The sequence below is a fragment of the Artibeus jamaicensis genome, unplaced genomic scaffold (genome assembly GCF_021234435.1).
Source record: "Artibeus jamaicensis isolate MK-2021 breed Jamaican fruit bat unplaced genomic scaffold, CSHL_Jam_final contig_415, whole genome shotgun sequence".
Taxonomy (NCBI): domain Eukaryota; kingdom Metazoa; phylum Chordata; class Mammalia; order Chiroptera; family Phyllostomidae; genus Artibeus; species Artibeus jamaicensis.
The window spans coordinates 36540845-36555057 of record NW_026521823.1 but is presented as its reverse complement, the minus strand read 5'-3'; the positions used below and the strand labels follow the sequence as shown (position 1 = coordinate 36555057).

General features: G+C 45.6%; 1 protein-coding gene across 4 annotated transcripts; it reads right to left on the bottom strand.

Moving 5' to 3' along the window:
* Positions 1–11: 11 nt before the first annotated feature.
* On the bottom strand, positions 12–14167 carry ALG11 (ALG11 alpha-1,2-mannosyltransferase). Of its 4 annotated transcripts, XR_008391669.1 has the most exons (6): positions 14091–14167; positions 10876–11094; positions 7181–8112; positions 4441–4733; positions 1637–1738; positions 12–861 (listed from the first exon to the last, which is right to left on the bottom strand). XR_008391669.1 is itself a non-coding variant. In XM_037132448.2 (5 exons), exons 1-4 carry the CDS (start codon positions 14126–14128, stop codon positions 4462–4464), a joined length of 1461 nt encoding a protein of 486 aa, XP_036988343.2. In that variant the 5' UTR covers positions 14129–14167; the 3' UTR covers positions 12–1738; positions 4441–4461. The 4 variants fall into 4 exon arrangements, 3 of the variants coding, with proteins under 3 accessions (XP_036988343.2, XP_036988342.2, XP_036988341.2); XM_037132448.2 differs by having other exon boundaries at positions 12–1738; XM_037132447.2 differs by lacking the exons at positions 12–861; positions 1637–1738 and adding an exon at positions 2271–3752.
* Between the last annotated feature and the right edge of the window lie 46 nt (positions 14168–14213).

Below are 14213 nucleotides of genomic sequence, written 5' to 3'. Positions count from 1 at the left end.
GGCAGAATGTGAACATGTGATGTTACATGCAAAGGGGAACTCATGTTGCACATGGAATTCCGCTGACCTTCAAACACGGGGGTTAGCTTGGATGATCCAGGTGGGCCCAATGGAGGAGGGAGGAAGGCGGGAGAGAGAATCAGAGAGGGCAGAATGAGAGGGAGTCGGCCTGACGCTGCTGGCTGCCCGAGGCCCGCCAGAGAAAGCAGGCAGCGTCTAGGAGCTGGGAAAGGCAGGGGAAAGGGGTTTCCCCCAAAGCCCTGCCGACCCCTTGATCTTAGCCTAGCGACGTCCACTTTAGGCTTCTGACCTGCAGGACTCTATAAGATAATACATGTGCATTGTTTTGACTTAGTTTGTGGGAATTCCTTAAGACAGTGATAGAAAACTAATACAAACTCATTGATTTAAAATAGTGGATCTGCCGTTTTATAAAACCATGATTTTGAAACTTCTTCAGTTATATCGAAGACATTTTTTTTTTTGAAGCTGAAGTTGACATGGGAGTAAGGCTTGAAGGAGGAGAGGAATAAGGCATGTCATTAACTATACACCAAGAAATCATTTTATTGTTTTATTGGATTTTGATAGTGTCAAATGTTAGGTTATACACTTTTTAATGGTCTTTTTATATATAGTGCCTGGCATAGTGCCAGAAATGTCTCTTGAATGAGTAGATGCTGCTACAGTTTCCTCAGTGAGACTGTAAGCTCTTTGTCAGGAAACTAGACTGTTTTTTATGTTGATTGAACAGTTGCAACCCCAGCGCTGAACACTGTCTGCAAAGTATTGTTGACTTTCCTGCTGCCACAGAGGACAGGGTTGTTCTATTCCCAAGTGGTAGAATTCTGCCTGAAATATCTGCTAATAAAAACAAAACCAAAATTGCACATTGGTACCTTGTGGAACCAAGAAAACAAAGGTGAGGAGGGGTTGGTCAGATTATTTTAAGGTCTGCTTAGTATTTCCATGTGGTATAATTTTATTAACTGTGGGGAATGCATGTATTAGGGATGTGTCCAATCTTGGATGTGTGCAGGGAAAATAAAAGGAATGAATGTTTAAGCATAAGCGTATTCAGTTTGCTCCAGTGACAAGATGCTCGGCTGGAGTCTCCTGTAGGTAACAGCCCCCACGCCTGGTTATCATGCACTCCAAGATCTGAGCCCTGTGCTGTAAATCAGAGAGCATTCATTGTGATGCGTGTACATACCTGTGAGATTTTTCAACCCGCTTCAGCCCTAATTCACCTTATCCACTTTGCACAATCATGTTCTAGAGACAGTTCTGATTACTGTTCTCTACTTCTAGGCGTTGACTGCATCTGCTAATTTCAAACTATTGAGCAGACCTGCATGCGCTTTTAGAATATATTTGATTAGAAAAATCATGCATCCTTATGTATGTTAGCTATCGAATGGATCCTTCTTTAGAAGGTACTAGGTGTGTCAAGCCTGAACTCCCCTTCTAAGTGTCTTGTAACCTTTACACACAGTCCAAGTGAGCACACAGCGCTAGAGCATTAGAGGTGATGCTTCTCCGAAGCCAAAGGAGGCCTTCGATGTAGGCGGGGAGAGAGGAAACATGGGGAGCAGGGGGATAGTGGGAGAGGTGGGGCAGACTGCAGGGGTCTAACCGCTTCTGGTGTTTGCGTAACTTCTCGTGGCGTGACACACGTGGGGAGAAAGCAGCTTTCCTCTACCCTTCCAGGGTCTTCCAGCCGGTCTAACAATTAAATCTACACGAGACAGAGGAACAAGAAAAAATAGGTGGACTGAATTACAAATGTGTGCACGGGAACCCCACACACCGGGGAGGTTCAGAGACAGAAAGGGGGTGTGGGGGGACGTGGCATTTGAGCCAAGGACGCGGTAAGGCACCCTGGGCTTCAGGGGGAGGAGAGCCACTCGCTGGACCTAAGGGCGGATGTTCAGTGACTGGAAGTTGGCCCCGCCTGCCCCATGGGAGAGGTTCTCAACTTATTTCCGGTGATAACTCATTGTGGGCAAGGCCCCACATTCAAGTTCTTGAAGGGAGAGGTGAAAGTTTCTCGTGACCGCACAGGGTCTCAACTGCCTTCAGCTCAAATGACTCACACGCCGCCAGTGGCACGTTTGGGGAGCCTGGCTCTCTGCCCCACAGGAGGAGTTTCTGTGCCCACTGACCGCTCCGGCACAGACAGGTTCTCCTTTGTCCATTCACATCGCAGCTCTGGGCTCTAGGCTCTAGGGGACATTTACATATAATTAAACAGGATTCTGAAAGCCTATCTCATAATTTTGCCTCCAATTTTGTAAAATACCCTGAAAATTATTGAAATAAAGCTCTGCTTCACAAAAACATTTTGTATGTCTGAAATATTTATTTTAAAAAAGATATTTAAGAAACCTGCCAACCTATCTGTCTTGGGTACAAGGGGCAAGATGACTTTGTTGCCTTAAGGGTTTTTTTGCCCTTTTTTAAAAACAACTTTTCTTGGCATGGGAAGCTTGCTCATAAATAACTCAGCATTGGGAGACTACTCGAGGGGTAGAAACATACCGCACTGGGAAGAGTACCCAAGATAATGGAAATCACTTCTTTAGATCACAGGTAGACACAGACAGTGGTCCTGTACCTATCACAGCTGAGCTGCATCTAGATACAGATCCCTACACACCGGAACTGGAGACAAGGACGCGTGAGTCACCACGGCTGCAGGGTCAAAGCAACGCCTTCCAGAACAGACACTTAGAATTTCTCCAGGCGGTAGCTGACGTGGCTTTGACACTTTTCATGGTTTCATCATTCAGGAAAAAATATATATAATAATAGCTACGACATGAGGAACATCAAAGTAAATACATGCAAATCATGTTTTTCAATTTAGTGATAAATAAAAATTATTTTGGGGAAACAAGTCTAAGAAATATTTAATGGAACTTAAGATCCCTTTCTTCCTACTGCATCTTCTGCTCAAGTTTGGCTTCAGTTCCTTTATCTCTGCCCCACATTTCCTTCGGGTAGAGGGTTGGGTGGAATCCTGCCTCAAAGTCTAAGTGAGAGATGAGAAAGCCCAGCTTATCATCCCGATTGTGTCATTAAACAGCTTTGTGATGCTGAAGGAGTCTCAATTCTTTCAGCTGTTCTTATCTGTAAAATTAAAAGTAAAACTGGACTTTGTAGCATTCCTTCCAGCTCCAATCTGTACCAGTCTCTCTCTTGTAAACCGAGTAATCTCCAACACAAAGCTATGTTGCTGTGTCAGAACACCCCGGACTCAAGTTTTGCTGCTCTTTAATCTGATGACAACAGTCGGCCTGCAGACAAACTAACAGTGCTACTGGTGCAGTAACCTAGACTCTCCATGGGGTCCCAACGTGGTGCTGAAGACAGGAATACAGAAGACATGCACTGTAGGGCACCTTTTACTAAAGTAACTTTTACCATTTTCGAGGTACCTCTACCTCCTTTCCATGTGGCATCAGAAGTTGAGAAGGCGGTGAGGACGGGCATTACCTCATCCAGGCTACAGATGAGGCTCGGAAGCCGAGGGAACAGCTTTAACGTCAGAGGACAGGAGCTTTGTGAAGATGAAGCTGGGGTCAGGCCATGGTAGCTTAACTGCTGCTCCTTGTCGTCCTGGGATGCGTGAGGCTGCGCACAGGGGCCGTGCACTTGGACCTGTGCGTTACGCCATCACCATCAGCAAAGCAGCTGCTTGTGATGCTCTTGCTCAGACTCCGGAGAGACGTAAAGCTGACTCCCAGCCTCTGCGAGGTGGAAATGCTCGGGAACGATGAGAGGCCCAGACCAATGTGCCAGCTGCACTGACCAACACCCAGTTACGGACACGCTCGCCGGCAGCACCTTGGGCTCCAGACGCCACCGCGCACACCCACAGATTGGCCCAGTCGGCTCGCCTTTTCACCGAAATGTGATTGGGCCTGCTTAGAGTTTCCTCTTTCTTTTAAGAAACTCATTAGCTGTACTGAAAGAGGTCATCTACAATAGTTTTTAAAATTTAGATGTACCAGAATCTTTGTTTCAAAAATGTCAGAACAACTCTAAAGTACTAATCTATGATCAGTCCTCCATTTTTCTTTCAACATTTCCTTTTTTCTAAAGGGAAATTCTCTTTCCTGGTTACTAGAGTACAGTCGTTTGACATGTGAGATTTGAAAAATATGAATATGAATTCAACCAAAATTAAGAGTATTCATTTTTATCCCTTTAAGATCTGTATTTTTCAGATTTTTGAGACCAAGCATGAATCTAAAATTTTACACTTAAGCATATAAGTTTACCTTTTCCATTTAGGTAATTTTGCCTTTTTTCCTTGAAATAAATACCTTGTCTATATACCTAAAGTGCATTATGCTCAGGCTGACTTTATCATAACATGGAATGAGTTTAGAAAAGTGTTAGCACGTGACGGTGTCCACCCATTACACGCCGTACCTAACTTGCACAGGCACGGTGTCATTTGAACAGCTTCTCCACAGATGACAGGAACGCCACTTCGAACTCCTGGTCGGAGAACCTGTTCACAGAGGCGCGGGCATTGCTCCTGATCCGGAGCCGCTTTTCCTCGGACATGGAGAGGATGTGAGCCATGGTCTCAGCATAGTCTTCCTCGCTGTCTGCCAGAAACCCAGTGACTTCCCCTCCGTGAGGGACGACAATGTCAAGCTTCGGGCCCCCCGAGTTGTGCGCAAGGATAACGGTGCCCGCTGCCATGCACTCCACCACACCTGGGAAGAGACAAAACCACGCAGTCTTTAAGTTTTGGACATGTTCAAAAAGAACAGGAATGAGCAGAAATCTCTAAAAATTTTAAGAGACTTATGAGAAATTTAATTAGCATTGTCTCTTCAACACGGGGGGAATCTGGGGAGTGGACTTTTCCGCTGTTGTGGCATTTGAGTTCTTATTTGAAAACTAGGGATTGTACCACAATAATCTGTTCGAGGCTGGACTCCATTCCTTCATCCCTCCGAGACCTCAATCCATCAGTTCACCGCCTCCCTCCAGGATTTTCCACCTCTCCCTCCCTAGTGGCCTCGTAAAGTGACGATAACAAAAAAAAAGCGTGTGTGCACTAACACCCTCACTCTCTCTCCAGGCTCTAAGTCCTCCCCTGCTACTGTCTCTTCTTTCACCTCCCTTGCACTTGAACTTATGAAAAGCATGGTCTGCACAAACCCCACCGGCTCACCTGCACTCAACGCTCAACCCACCACAGTCCAACTCTTGCTCCTACGCCCCCACCAAACCACCCTTGCCCGGGGCGCCGGTGCCCTCTTCCTCTGGCCCAGCGTCTCGGAAGCACAGGGACTCACTGCCCTTTCCCGTCCTCCGCAGACTCTCTCTTCCCTTGGCTCCCAGGACACTGCACTGTGCTGCGTTCCTCCTCCATTTCTTCCCTTCTCCTCTGCCGGCCCCCTCCTCTGCCCGCCTCTGAGATGCTACCGTTCTCAGAGGTTTGTACCGTGGGCTGTAGGCAATCTTATCCGCATCCAAGGGGGCTGCAGTAACTACCTGGATGACAGCTGCTCCTCAGCGTGCGTTCCCAGATCAGGTCCCTCTCCCGTACTGCAGACTCATATAAATGAATGCCCGCTGGATGCACAGGCCCCTCAGCCAGCGCACACCCTACATGCTCGAACCTGGTGCCCCAACTGCCTCTCTCCGGGCTCCCTCTCTAGGTGGACGCACCATTCACACAACTGTCCGAAGTAAAACCCGAGGCAGTTGTTTCTGACTGCCCTTCGTCCGTCATTTAAAACGGCGCGTCAGGCACCAATCCTGTTCGACCCTTCTTCAGCACTTCGCTGCCGTGCTTGGAGTGCCGGAGCCCGCCATCCAGGCTGCTCAGCGGCCCCCATCTTCCTGCCTTTCTCGCCTTGCCCTTCCTGCTCCTCACCAGTCCATCCTCTGTATTGCAGCCACAGTGACGTTTAGGAAATGGAAAGCTTTCAAATCCAACACTTAAAATCTCTGCATCTCGTCCCACTGGATTAACATGGCCACATGAGCTGGCTGCAGGTCACTTCTCCACCGTCTCGCTGTTCCTCCGTCACTCTAGCTGCACTGAACTGCGGTCCTTGAACATGCCTGTCGGTGCTCCTTTTCTGATGCCTGTCGTCACTGTGGTGTGCCTGCCCTTTGCTGGCGGCCCTCCCCTCTTCTGCATGGCTAACTTCTAACTGCTGCTGAGGTCCCAGGTTGAGTGTCACATCATTTCCCAGGCCACTGTTCCCGGACCCCACGAGTCTGTGCCAGGTGTTCCTCTCTGTGCTTCCACAGCGCCCTGCACAGCCAGGGGCCACCTCGTCTGCACTGCTCACAGCTGTGAGCCACAGCTGACGCCAAGGACACTTCCTACTTGTCAGGCATTCCCGGCACCAGCCCAGCGCCCGGCGTGGTACGTGCTCCACACACTCGGGAAGTCAGCCTCCGTGCAGAAAGTCTGCTGTCAAGTTCTCCCTGTACGTCTGAGCGTAGGGCTGCGCTACTGACTAGGGGCAGAGAAGAGTACAAGAGAAATGGTAGCCTCAGCGTAGGAGGCTTCGCTTTTGTTCTTGTATTGCCCCAACACCTCACAGTGTGAGGCACAAGTAGGCACTTGTGACAAGCTGAACCAAATTAGACACAAAACAGTACTTGATTTTACACCGAAAATGTGTGCATAACGGGAAGTCCGAGGAGAGAGCAATTAGTGCTGGGACAAACAAGGCTACATTAAAGGGCAAGGAGACTGAAGCTGAACACTCATAATGGGATCTGGCAGGAAGAAAAGGGGAGGCCATTCCAAAACCGAGAACAGAATTAATGAACACAGCAAAGAAGTTCGGGGAGAAGGCCACCTGAAGTCAGTAGTTCTCAGCTTCTGGTGCAAACAGAATCACGGAAGCTGTACCAAGACACCCAGACCTGGGCCTCACTCAGAGAGTCGGACTGGGTCCCTCAGCAGGACGAGCAGGGCCTAGGAACCTGTCCCAGCCGTAGATGGGGGCAGGCGGGGAGAGGACTATGACGGCTAAGAGCAGGGGCCGCCTGCGTTGGAAGGTGGCCTCTACCTCTTTACTGTGTGACTGGACTTGGGCATGTTCTAAACCTCTGTCTGAGTTTATCCGTAAAACAGAAAAACTGCCAGAATGTTATCGCTTTATCCAAGCATGCTGAAGGACAGACTCACCAATCCCAAAATGCTCGTTCCACATGGTATGCAGACCGATCGTTCCTTCAGACAGGTAATTCTTGAGCTCATCAAACGGAATGTTTATTTTAAATTCCACATCTTCTTGAACACCCAGCTCCTCACAGAGCCTTCTCAGTTGGCTTACCCTAAGTTCATCATCCTGGTTCCGGCAACCTCCGATGAGGACAAGTTTGAGTGAAGGAAGGGACTCAGCCTTCTTCCTCTTCAACAATTTAGCGAAGGCCCTGATCTGCAAAGGATGGTTCTTTTCAGGCCTGAACTGGCCAACGGACACCAGTAAATGCCCCGGGGTTGTCTTTTTCTCCCGCAAGGGAATGTCCAGAAATGTCTGCACGTCACAAGGTGGGTACACAGTGTTGGTGCAATGCCCGACTTTCCACAGCAAGAGGATGTGGTTTAGCGTCCAAGAAGAATTGACCATGACCACATCACTGCAAGAACCCACGAGCCCGTAAATAAAAGCAAAGAAATAGTAGTACAGGAGCTTCCCGGTGCTGAGCACAGGGTTCCTGGTGATGAAGGCCGCATTATTAAACCCAACGTTGCGGCTCCTCACCACAGAGAGCATGTCAGTGCTGATCGTGGGGTAATGCACATAGCTTCCAACTCGGCAACCGCCTAAATACTTAAACAGAGGCAGCGTGAAAGCGTAGCCCATTGAATCGATGTAAACGTCGGGAACGCACTGCATCAGCGCTTCCCAGCCGAGCACAAGGGACCCCAGACTCTGGAGCAGCAGTGTGAAGTGAGGGTAGAGTGAGTCTTCCACCAGGTAGCGTTTCCTCAAGAAAACAAACGTCACCGGGTGAGTTAATCTGATGTTAAATCTTCTGAAAGCACCTTCTAGTATCTGCTCACCGCTGACGTTAACATCACCGGTATAAATGACATAAACCGCTGTAGGGTACCTAAGACAGAAGAGTTAAGAAATTCACTAGTTTAGGTTAAAATCAAGCCAGAAGTTGTAGACAGTTTTTTCCTCACAATCTTTGAAGTTTATTTTCAGACTGAAACAAATGTTTCCCACTGTTTTTCGTTCATCGCATTGGAACTACCGATCACCTTCTCTCCAGCCAACACGCAGAACGTTAATCTTTCAAGTGAGACTTTGAGTGTTTTGCTGCCTCCTCCACTAAGTGTTTCCCAGACACAAACAAAAGCTGCCAATTTATAAATGAGACGTTTACATCTTCAAGAATTAAAAAACTTTGACAACTTTCTCAGTATAAAATGGTAACAAAACATTAATAAAATACTCTCAACACGAATGAAAATTCACTAAAGATACCTTTGCATAGGACTGTAGATGCTAAAGCACTTCCCAGTGTTATCTGAGAAATGCAAGAGGGTTTTAAAAGCCAGACCTTGTGCCTGCATTGCAGTAAGATACATAATTATAATGCAAATATGTAAAGTATACTCTGGCGACTTTCTAATGCTTCGGCCTGCCTCTTGTTGTGTTCATAATTTTTTTAAGTCATAAAACATTAAATATCTAGTTATGAGCTACTGGAGTCTGGGGATTCAAGGATGAGAGTCCTTATCCTCAAGGAGCTCCATCCAGTCGAGAAAAGATACACAACCGCACAACTGCGTGGTACGTGTTGATAAAGAGCCGCACAATTCTGGGGAAGCCTAAAGGATGGGCACCTAGCTGCTCCTCCCTAGCCCCCTCCCGGCATCCAGAATGACCCTTTTAAAATGTGAAAAGGAATGTCATTTCTGGTAGCTTAACGACGGCCACAAAGTGTTTGACACTATTCCCATTAGGAGGTAGGCTGTAGGTCCCCTCCCTTGGAGCAACAGTGGGCTCTGTGACTGCTTTTACCAACAAAATATGGCCAAACTGCTCCGGTTTCTGGAGCAGGCCATGCAGCTTCTGTTTCACTCTAGGGCAGTCAGCTGTCACATAAGAAGCCCAACTATCCTGAGACTGCCATGGTGTGTGCAAGCCCAAGGTGGTCACCTGGAGAGGCTGCCAAGTAACAGGGATGCCCGCCCGCCCCCAGCCATTCCCAGTCCTCTTGACCCAGCTGCCATTTGTTGTGACTGTAACAGGAGTACGAGGGATTCCAAATAGGGCTCATCAGCCCCCATCACTATGAGAAATAACAATAAATTCTGAAGGCATTAAATGTTGAAGTGGTTTGTTATGCAGCAAGAGATAATCAGAATATCATCTCTTTGCTCAAAACTCTGGGGATGAAAAAGGTGATCTGATCTGTTCATAAATCCCTCACTGAGCAGGTCATGGTGGGTTTTCAGTCCTGCCTGCATCTTATTTACTAAAAGGCCTATCTTTCCCTACACAACCCCTGTCCACTGTGTCTGTATATCGAGGTCAATGCCTTTTTGAAACGCCTCTTTTCAGACGTCACCTTCTAAAGGGTGACCATCCTCAAGACAGCATATGACCTTTTAAAAGTATCCTCACCCGAGGATCTTTTATTATTGTATTATCCTATTTTAATTTCTCCCCTCACAGCACCCCTCACCATTTGATACTTTCTTCCTTTGCTTATTATCTTGTCTCTCGCCAATAAAACCCAAGGTCTGCAACAGGGACTTGGTCTGTCTTGTCCCCATTTACTTTCAACTCCTTTTACCTGAAACCGAGTGGGCCCCCCAAAATACTTCCAGGTCCAGTGAAAAGCATACTGTAGCTTATGCTGAGTCAGGAAAGACTTGTAGAAATTAACTGAAGAGAAAAAATTATTTGAAAAAAAGGGGGAACACTATATGGAAAGGCAAGGAATCTGGAGAACACGTGAGGCTCACTTCGCTTTGCTGGAGCAGCGGGCACACGAAGGGGGGAGGGTGGGAAACAAAATGCTGCACAAGCAACATGAGAAAGCACCTTCTGGGTCATTCTCACTGTCTGGGTTCTTTTTCTTGTCGACGGGTTAGGAATGACAGGGGTTGCTGGGGAGCGCATGTGCAGATCTAAAGCATTGCCACTGCCCTCAAGACGCAGCCAATCTCGTCAGAGAGCACAAAGGCACTCCGCAGAGTTATGAGCACAGTGCAGATCAAGGTGCAGAGGGCTTCAAGGAGGTGGGAATGAAGCTGGGATTTAAGAAAACTCTGTGGATTTAGGCACTTACAGAAGATGGAAGACGGGAGAGGAAGTACAGGGTGGTGGCTGTAAGCCAAGACGACCCAGCGACCCAGAACAGTAGAGGCACTGGAATTACCGGTGAAGGTTTGGAACTAAATGAAGGGCGCCTGCCTGGGAGCAGAATAGCCAGGGATGGATGGACAATGGTTTTTCTCATATGATAAAACAATAAATGGAACTTTCACTGACTGTGCCTTTTCTTTTTCTAAAAGAGAATCTAAATTCTAAGAGGGAAAAGTATTTTAGGGATGGGTATGAGGGAAAAAAGCCTAAAACATGAAACGATATGTATGTAACACCCTATTCGAAGATGGCAACGTTCTGAAAACTATCCAACCGATAATGCTGTCAGAACTAGAATCAAACAGATGCTTCGTAAAGATCATTTCGGGTGTGCCGCCACTGACCAAAGTCCTCCCCCACACTTTCTGTTTGGTTAAAAAGTGAATTCCTTATGGCCATGAATGCGGTGTTAGAGGAAGATGATTCTGGGTGACGGTTTTTTGAAAGGTGGTCACAATATGACAAATCAGCTAGACAGATGCATACCTACTTTTTCTGCAGGGCCCTCAGCGCGCACCACAGGACTCTCTCTCCCCCTCCACCAGCATTGCAGTACGGATGGAAGAAGGCAATCACCACTTTTTGGCCAGTTGGTGCTGAGGTTTTCTTTCTCTGTAGCATGACTCTGACTCTCCAAAGTATAAAGATCAAACACAAGCATAAAGTTCCACATACGATTAGCCCAGGGAAGAATAATGAGTAAAAAAACCTGAAACAAGAGGGAAAGATGAAACTTGATATAATGATATAATGCCCGTTAAACAAAAACAGGACTGGAAAGTACATATCCCCTTTACATATTATATATTAGTAAGAGAAAATTTTTATAGCTTGCAAGTCTGCTAGCGAAACACTCAATTATTAAAATTCTAATGTGACAAAATATCCAGTGATAAAGTGTAAGTCCCCTTGAATCCCAATCTCCACCGTAATGTTAGCAATTTGATGCATTTTCCTTCCTAATCAGCAGTGAAAATCAAGGCTGAGGTACCTTTCCCCTAATTCAGCATATGCATTACAGGATTAAAATAAATTTAATTATTAATCTCAACAAGACATTAGTAATAGCACCTGAGCATCAAAGTGACAATAGTAACCGCCCAAAATGTCTTCTTGAATGACTAATATTCCATTAGTTAAAGTTTGGGGAAACAGTACATCATTTTTATTCTCTCACTTCACAATAAGGGGAACAATTTTTGAGGTGAGAGGAATGGAATTTAAATTTCTCCATTTCTGTTCTGAGGTTTGCATTTCATCTGTTTACATGACCCTAAAATCACTGCCTCCCCTCATTTGCCTCTGAATGAGTTGCCAGAAGCCCACTGATGTCCCCCCTCATGCAGGCAGGAAGCTCACTCCTGCACTCCTACTGAAAGGTCCACTATTACTGCCAGGTCGGCCGAGGCTTCGCAAAGCCAAGGACCCAGCCTTGCTCACCGCCACATCCCATAATCTGGGCACAAGTATGTGTCGACTGAACGCAAAATTTTATTTCCTCTTCAGATGTCACTTAAATGACGTTGAAATAATTTCTCGTAATCTTTTAGTGTTTGTAATACCATGCCTACCCTTTATGAAGGATTTGAGGGGCTACCAAGTCACAAAAACAATAAAATACTAAAACTTAAATAGTAAAAAGTCAGGGGAAATACAGAGTCAGAGTGTGTTTCAGGGGAGAAGAGGCAGGCTGGTGGGGAACAGATATGCAGGCCCTGAGTCTGTACGCAGCACCATACAGGAGATGGGGCTTGGGCTGCCGAATGACCCAAGCAAATGTGGGCATGTATCGTGTAGTTCTGTAGTTTTCATTGTCATACGCAGAGAACACACAACTTCTTTGGAAAATAAGTACCTTCCTGATATTCAGTTTTGAAATAAATTGCTCATGTGGCATTTCCTTATTGTGATCAAGCCCTTTACTTGAAGAGGTATTTCACTTGTTAAAATGATTTGGACTCAGGATAACTCTGTATTCTTAAAAATTACCGAGGGCCCCATATAGCTCTTGTTTAACATCAGGTTTTCCCAATTCTGACACTGTAGACATTTTGAACCAGATAATTCTTTGTTGTGGAGGCTGTCCTAAGCAGTAGGGGATGTTTAGCCATATCCCAGGCCTTGATCCCCCGGATGCTGGTGACACCGTGCCAATCAAAATCACCTTCAGACACTGGTAAATGACCCTCAGGGACAAAACCGCCCCCACTGAGAACCACTGACTTACAGTGATTTTATCTAGCAATATTTAGCATATTAGGAATGAAAGCTGATAAATTACAAACACATATGAATTCATTTAAAAATGACAAATCCATTACTTGTTAACATTTTTATTTTAAAGAACCTTGTATTTTTCCAAACCAAAAAAGAAAACTGAGTAAGGATGTCACTGTTTAAGTTTTACAAATCTCTTTGATGTCTGGCTTAACAGAAGACAGTGGCTTCTTGGATCTGCTTCTGCATTCAACCTGATACGTTGTTTTATTGAAGTGTATAAAGAAAATACAGTCTCGGGTATATAGGAAAGGGAGAATATTCCAACAGCCTTTTCAGAGAGTTAGGGATATTTTTCTGTGATATTATACCAAATTCAAAAAGCGAGTCATTCGCTCAGCAAACATTTATTCAGCCATCACTATGTGCAAAGCATCGAGTTAGGGATATTTCAAATGACAGGGAAGAACATGAAGGCTCTGAAAACAGACTTTCCTGTTCAAAATGTTTTAAAAAATCATTACAGAATTTGAAGTACAAGGGACAAAAATGAGCAATACCTGAATTTTGGAGAGAATATGTAAATACTGCTATTCAGGATGCTATTCTGTGAATTACAAAATTTCAACTTGAACTAAAAGGGCGGGGCAAAAGTAGGTTCATAGGTGTGAGCACGTAAAACAATTTCTTCTTATACTATTAGGTAGTAATTACTGCATTATTTTTCATTTGCACAACCGTAAACCTCCTTTTGCCCACCCCATATGGTAGGTGTTAAAAGGACTGGTTAAGTAGAATAGACTAGGTTTTCTAGTTTTATTGGTGTAGGGCAAGACAAATAAAATACCGCACTAGTTCAACAACAAATGTGGGGAAAAAAGTCTAGGAGTTTTCCAAACGTTAACAGTCATTATCTCCGAGGGCAGCATTCCTGGCAAATTTTCATTTCTGCTCATTTTCTAATTTTTCTGCAAGAAACCACTTATTACTTATGTAATAGAGATAAATGTAGTAACATTTTATATAACTATTCTTACATTAACCATAAACAAAGATCAGTGGACGACCAAGAAGCAGGGGATTCAACAAAAACGTTGTATTTAAGTAATTTACGTTAACGTGAAAGAGAAACTAACTCGTGAGAAGGAAGATCCCTTTTCTTTACCAAAAGACAGACACGACTGATTGGAAAATGAGAAACAGATAGGAATAATTTAATAGATAAATGGAGTGCAAACAAGAGAAGGAAAAAGTTGAAAAAGGGAGGGCAACTCAATCCTTCAGCCAGCAATGGGGCAGACGAAGAAAAGGCAGTAAACTGAGTCTTTAACCCAGCCGGCTCCGGTCTACCACGAAGCGCTCACTGGCCTTAAGAAAATAAGGTACATTCGTGACAAGGAAAGTGCTTCCCCGCAAACTTCAATTGCGCAGACGGACAAGTACCCCCGCAAAACAGAAACCTGCGAGCCCACACCACCAACTGCTCACCTGAGTAAATCGCACCAACCCCTTGCGGCGGCCGCCATCTTTAGTCGACCCTTGGATTCAGGAAGCGTTTTGCTATTTCTCTTTTCTATTGGCTACTGAAGAAGCGTGCGCTGTTTCCCCGCC

Coding starts and splice junctions, on each gene's coding strand:
- ALG11 (XM_037132448.2), bottom strand. CDS start 14,128: ATGGCGGCCGCCGCAAGGGGTTGGTGCGATTTACTCAG. Junction 11,095..14,090: donor GGTTGGTGCGATTTACTCAG/GTGAGCAGTTGG, acceptor CTCTTGTTTCAG/GTTTTTTTACTCATTATTCT. Junction 8,113..10,875: donor CTGAGGGCCCTGCAGAAAAA/GTAGGTATGCAT, acceptor CTTCTGTCTTAG/GTACCCTACAGCGGTTTATG.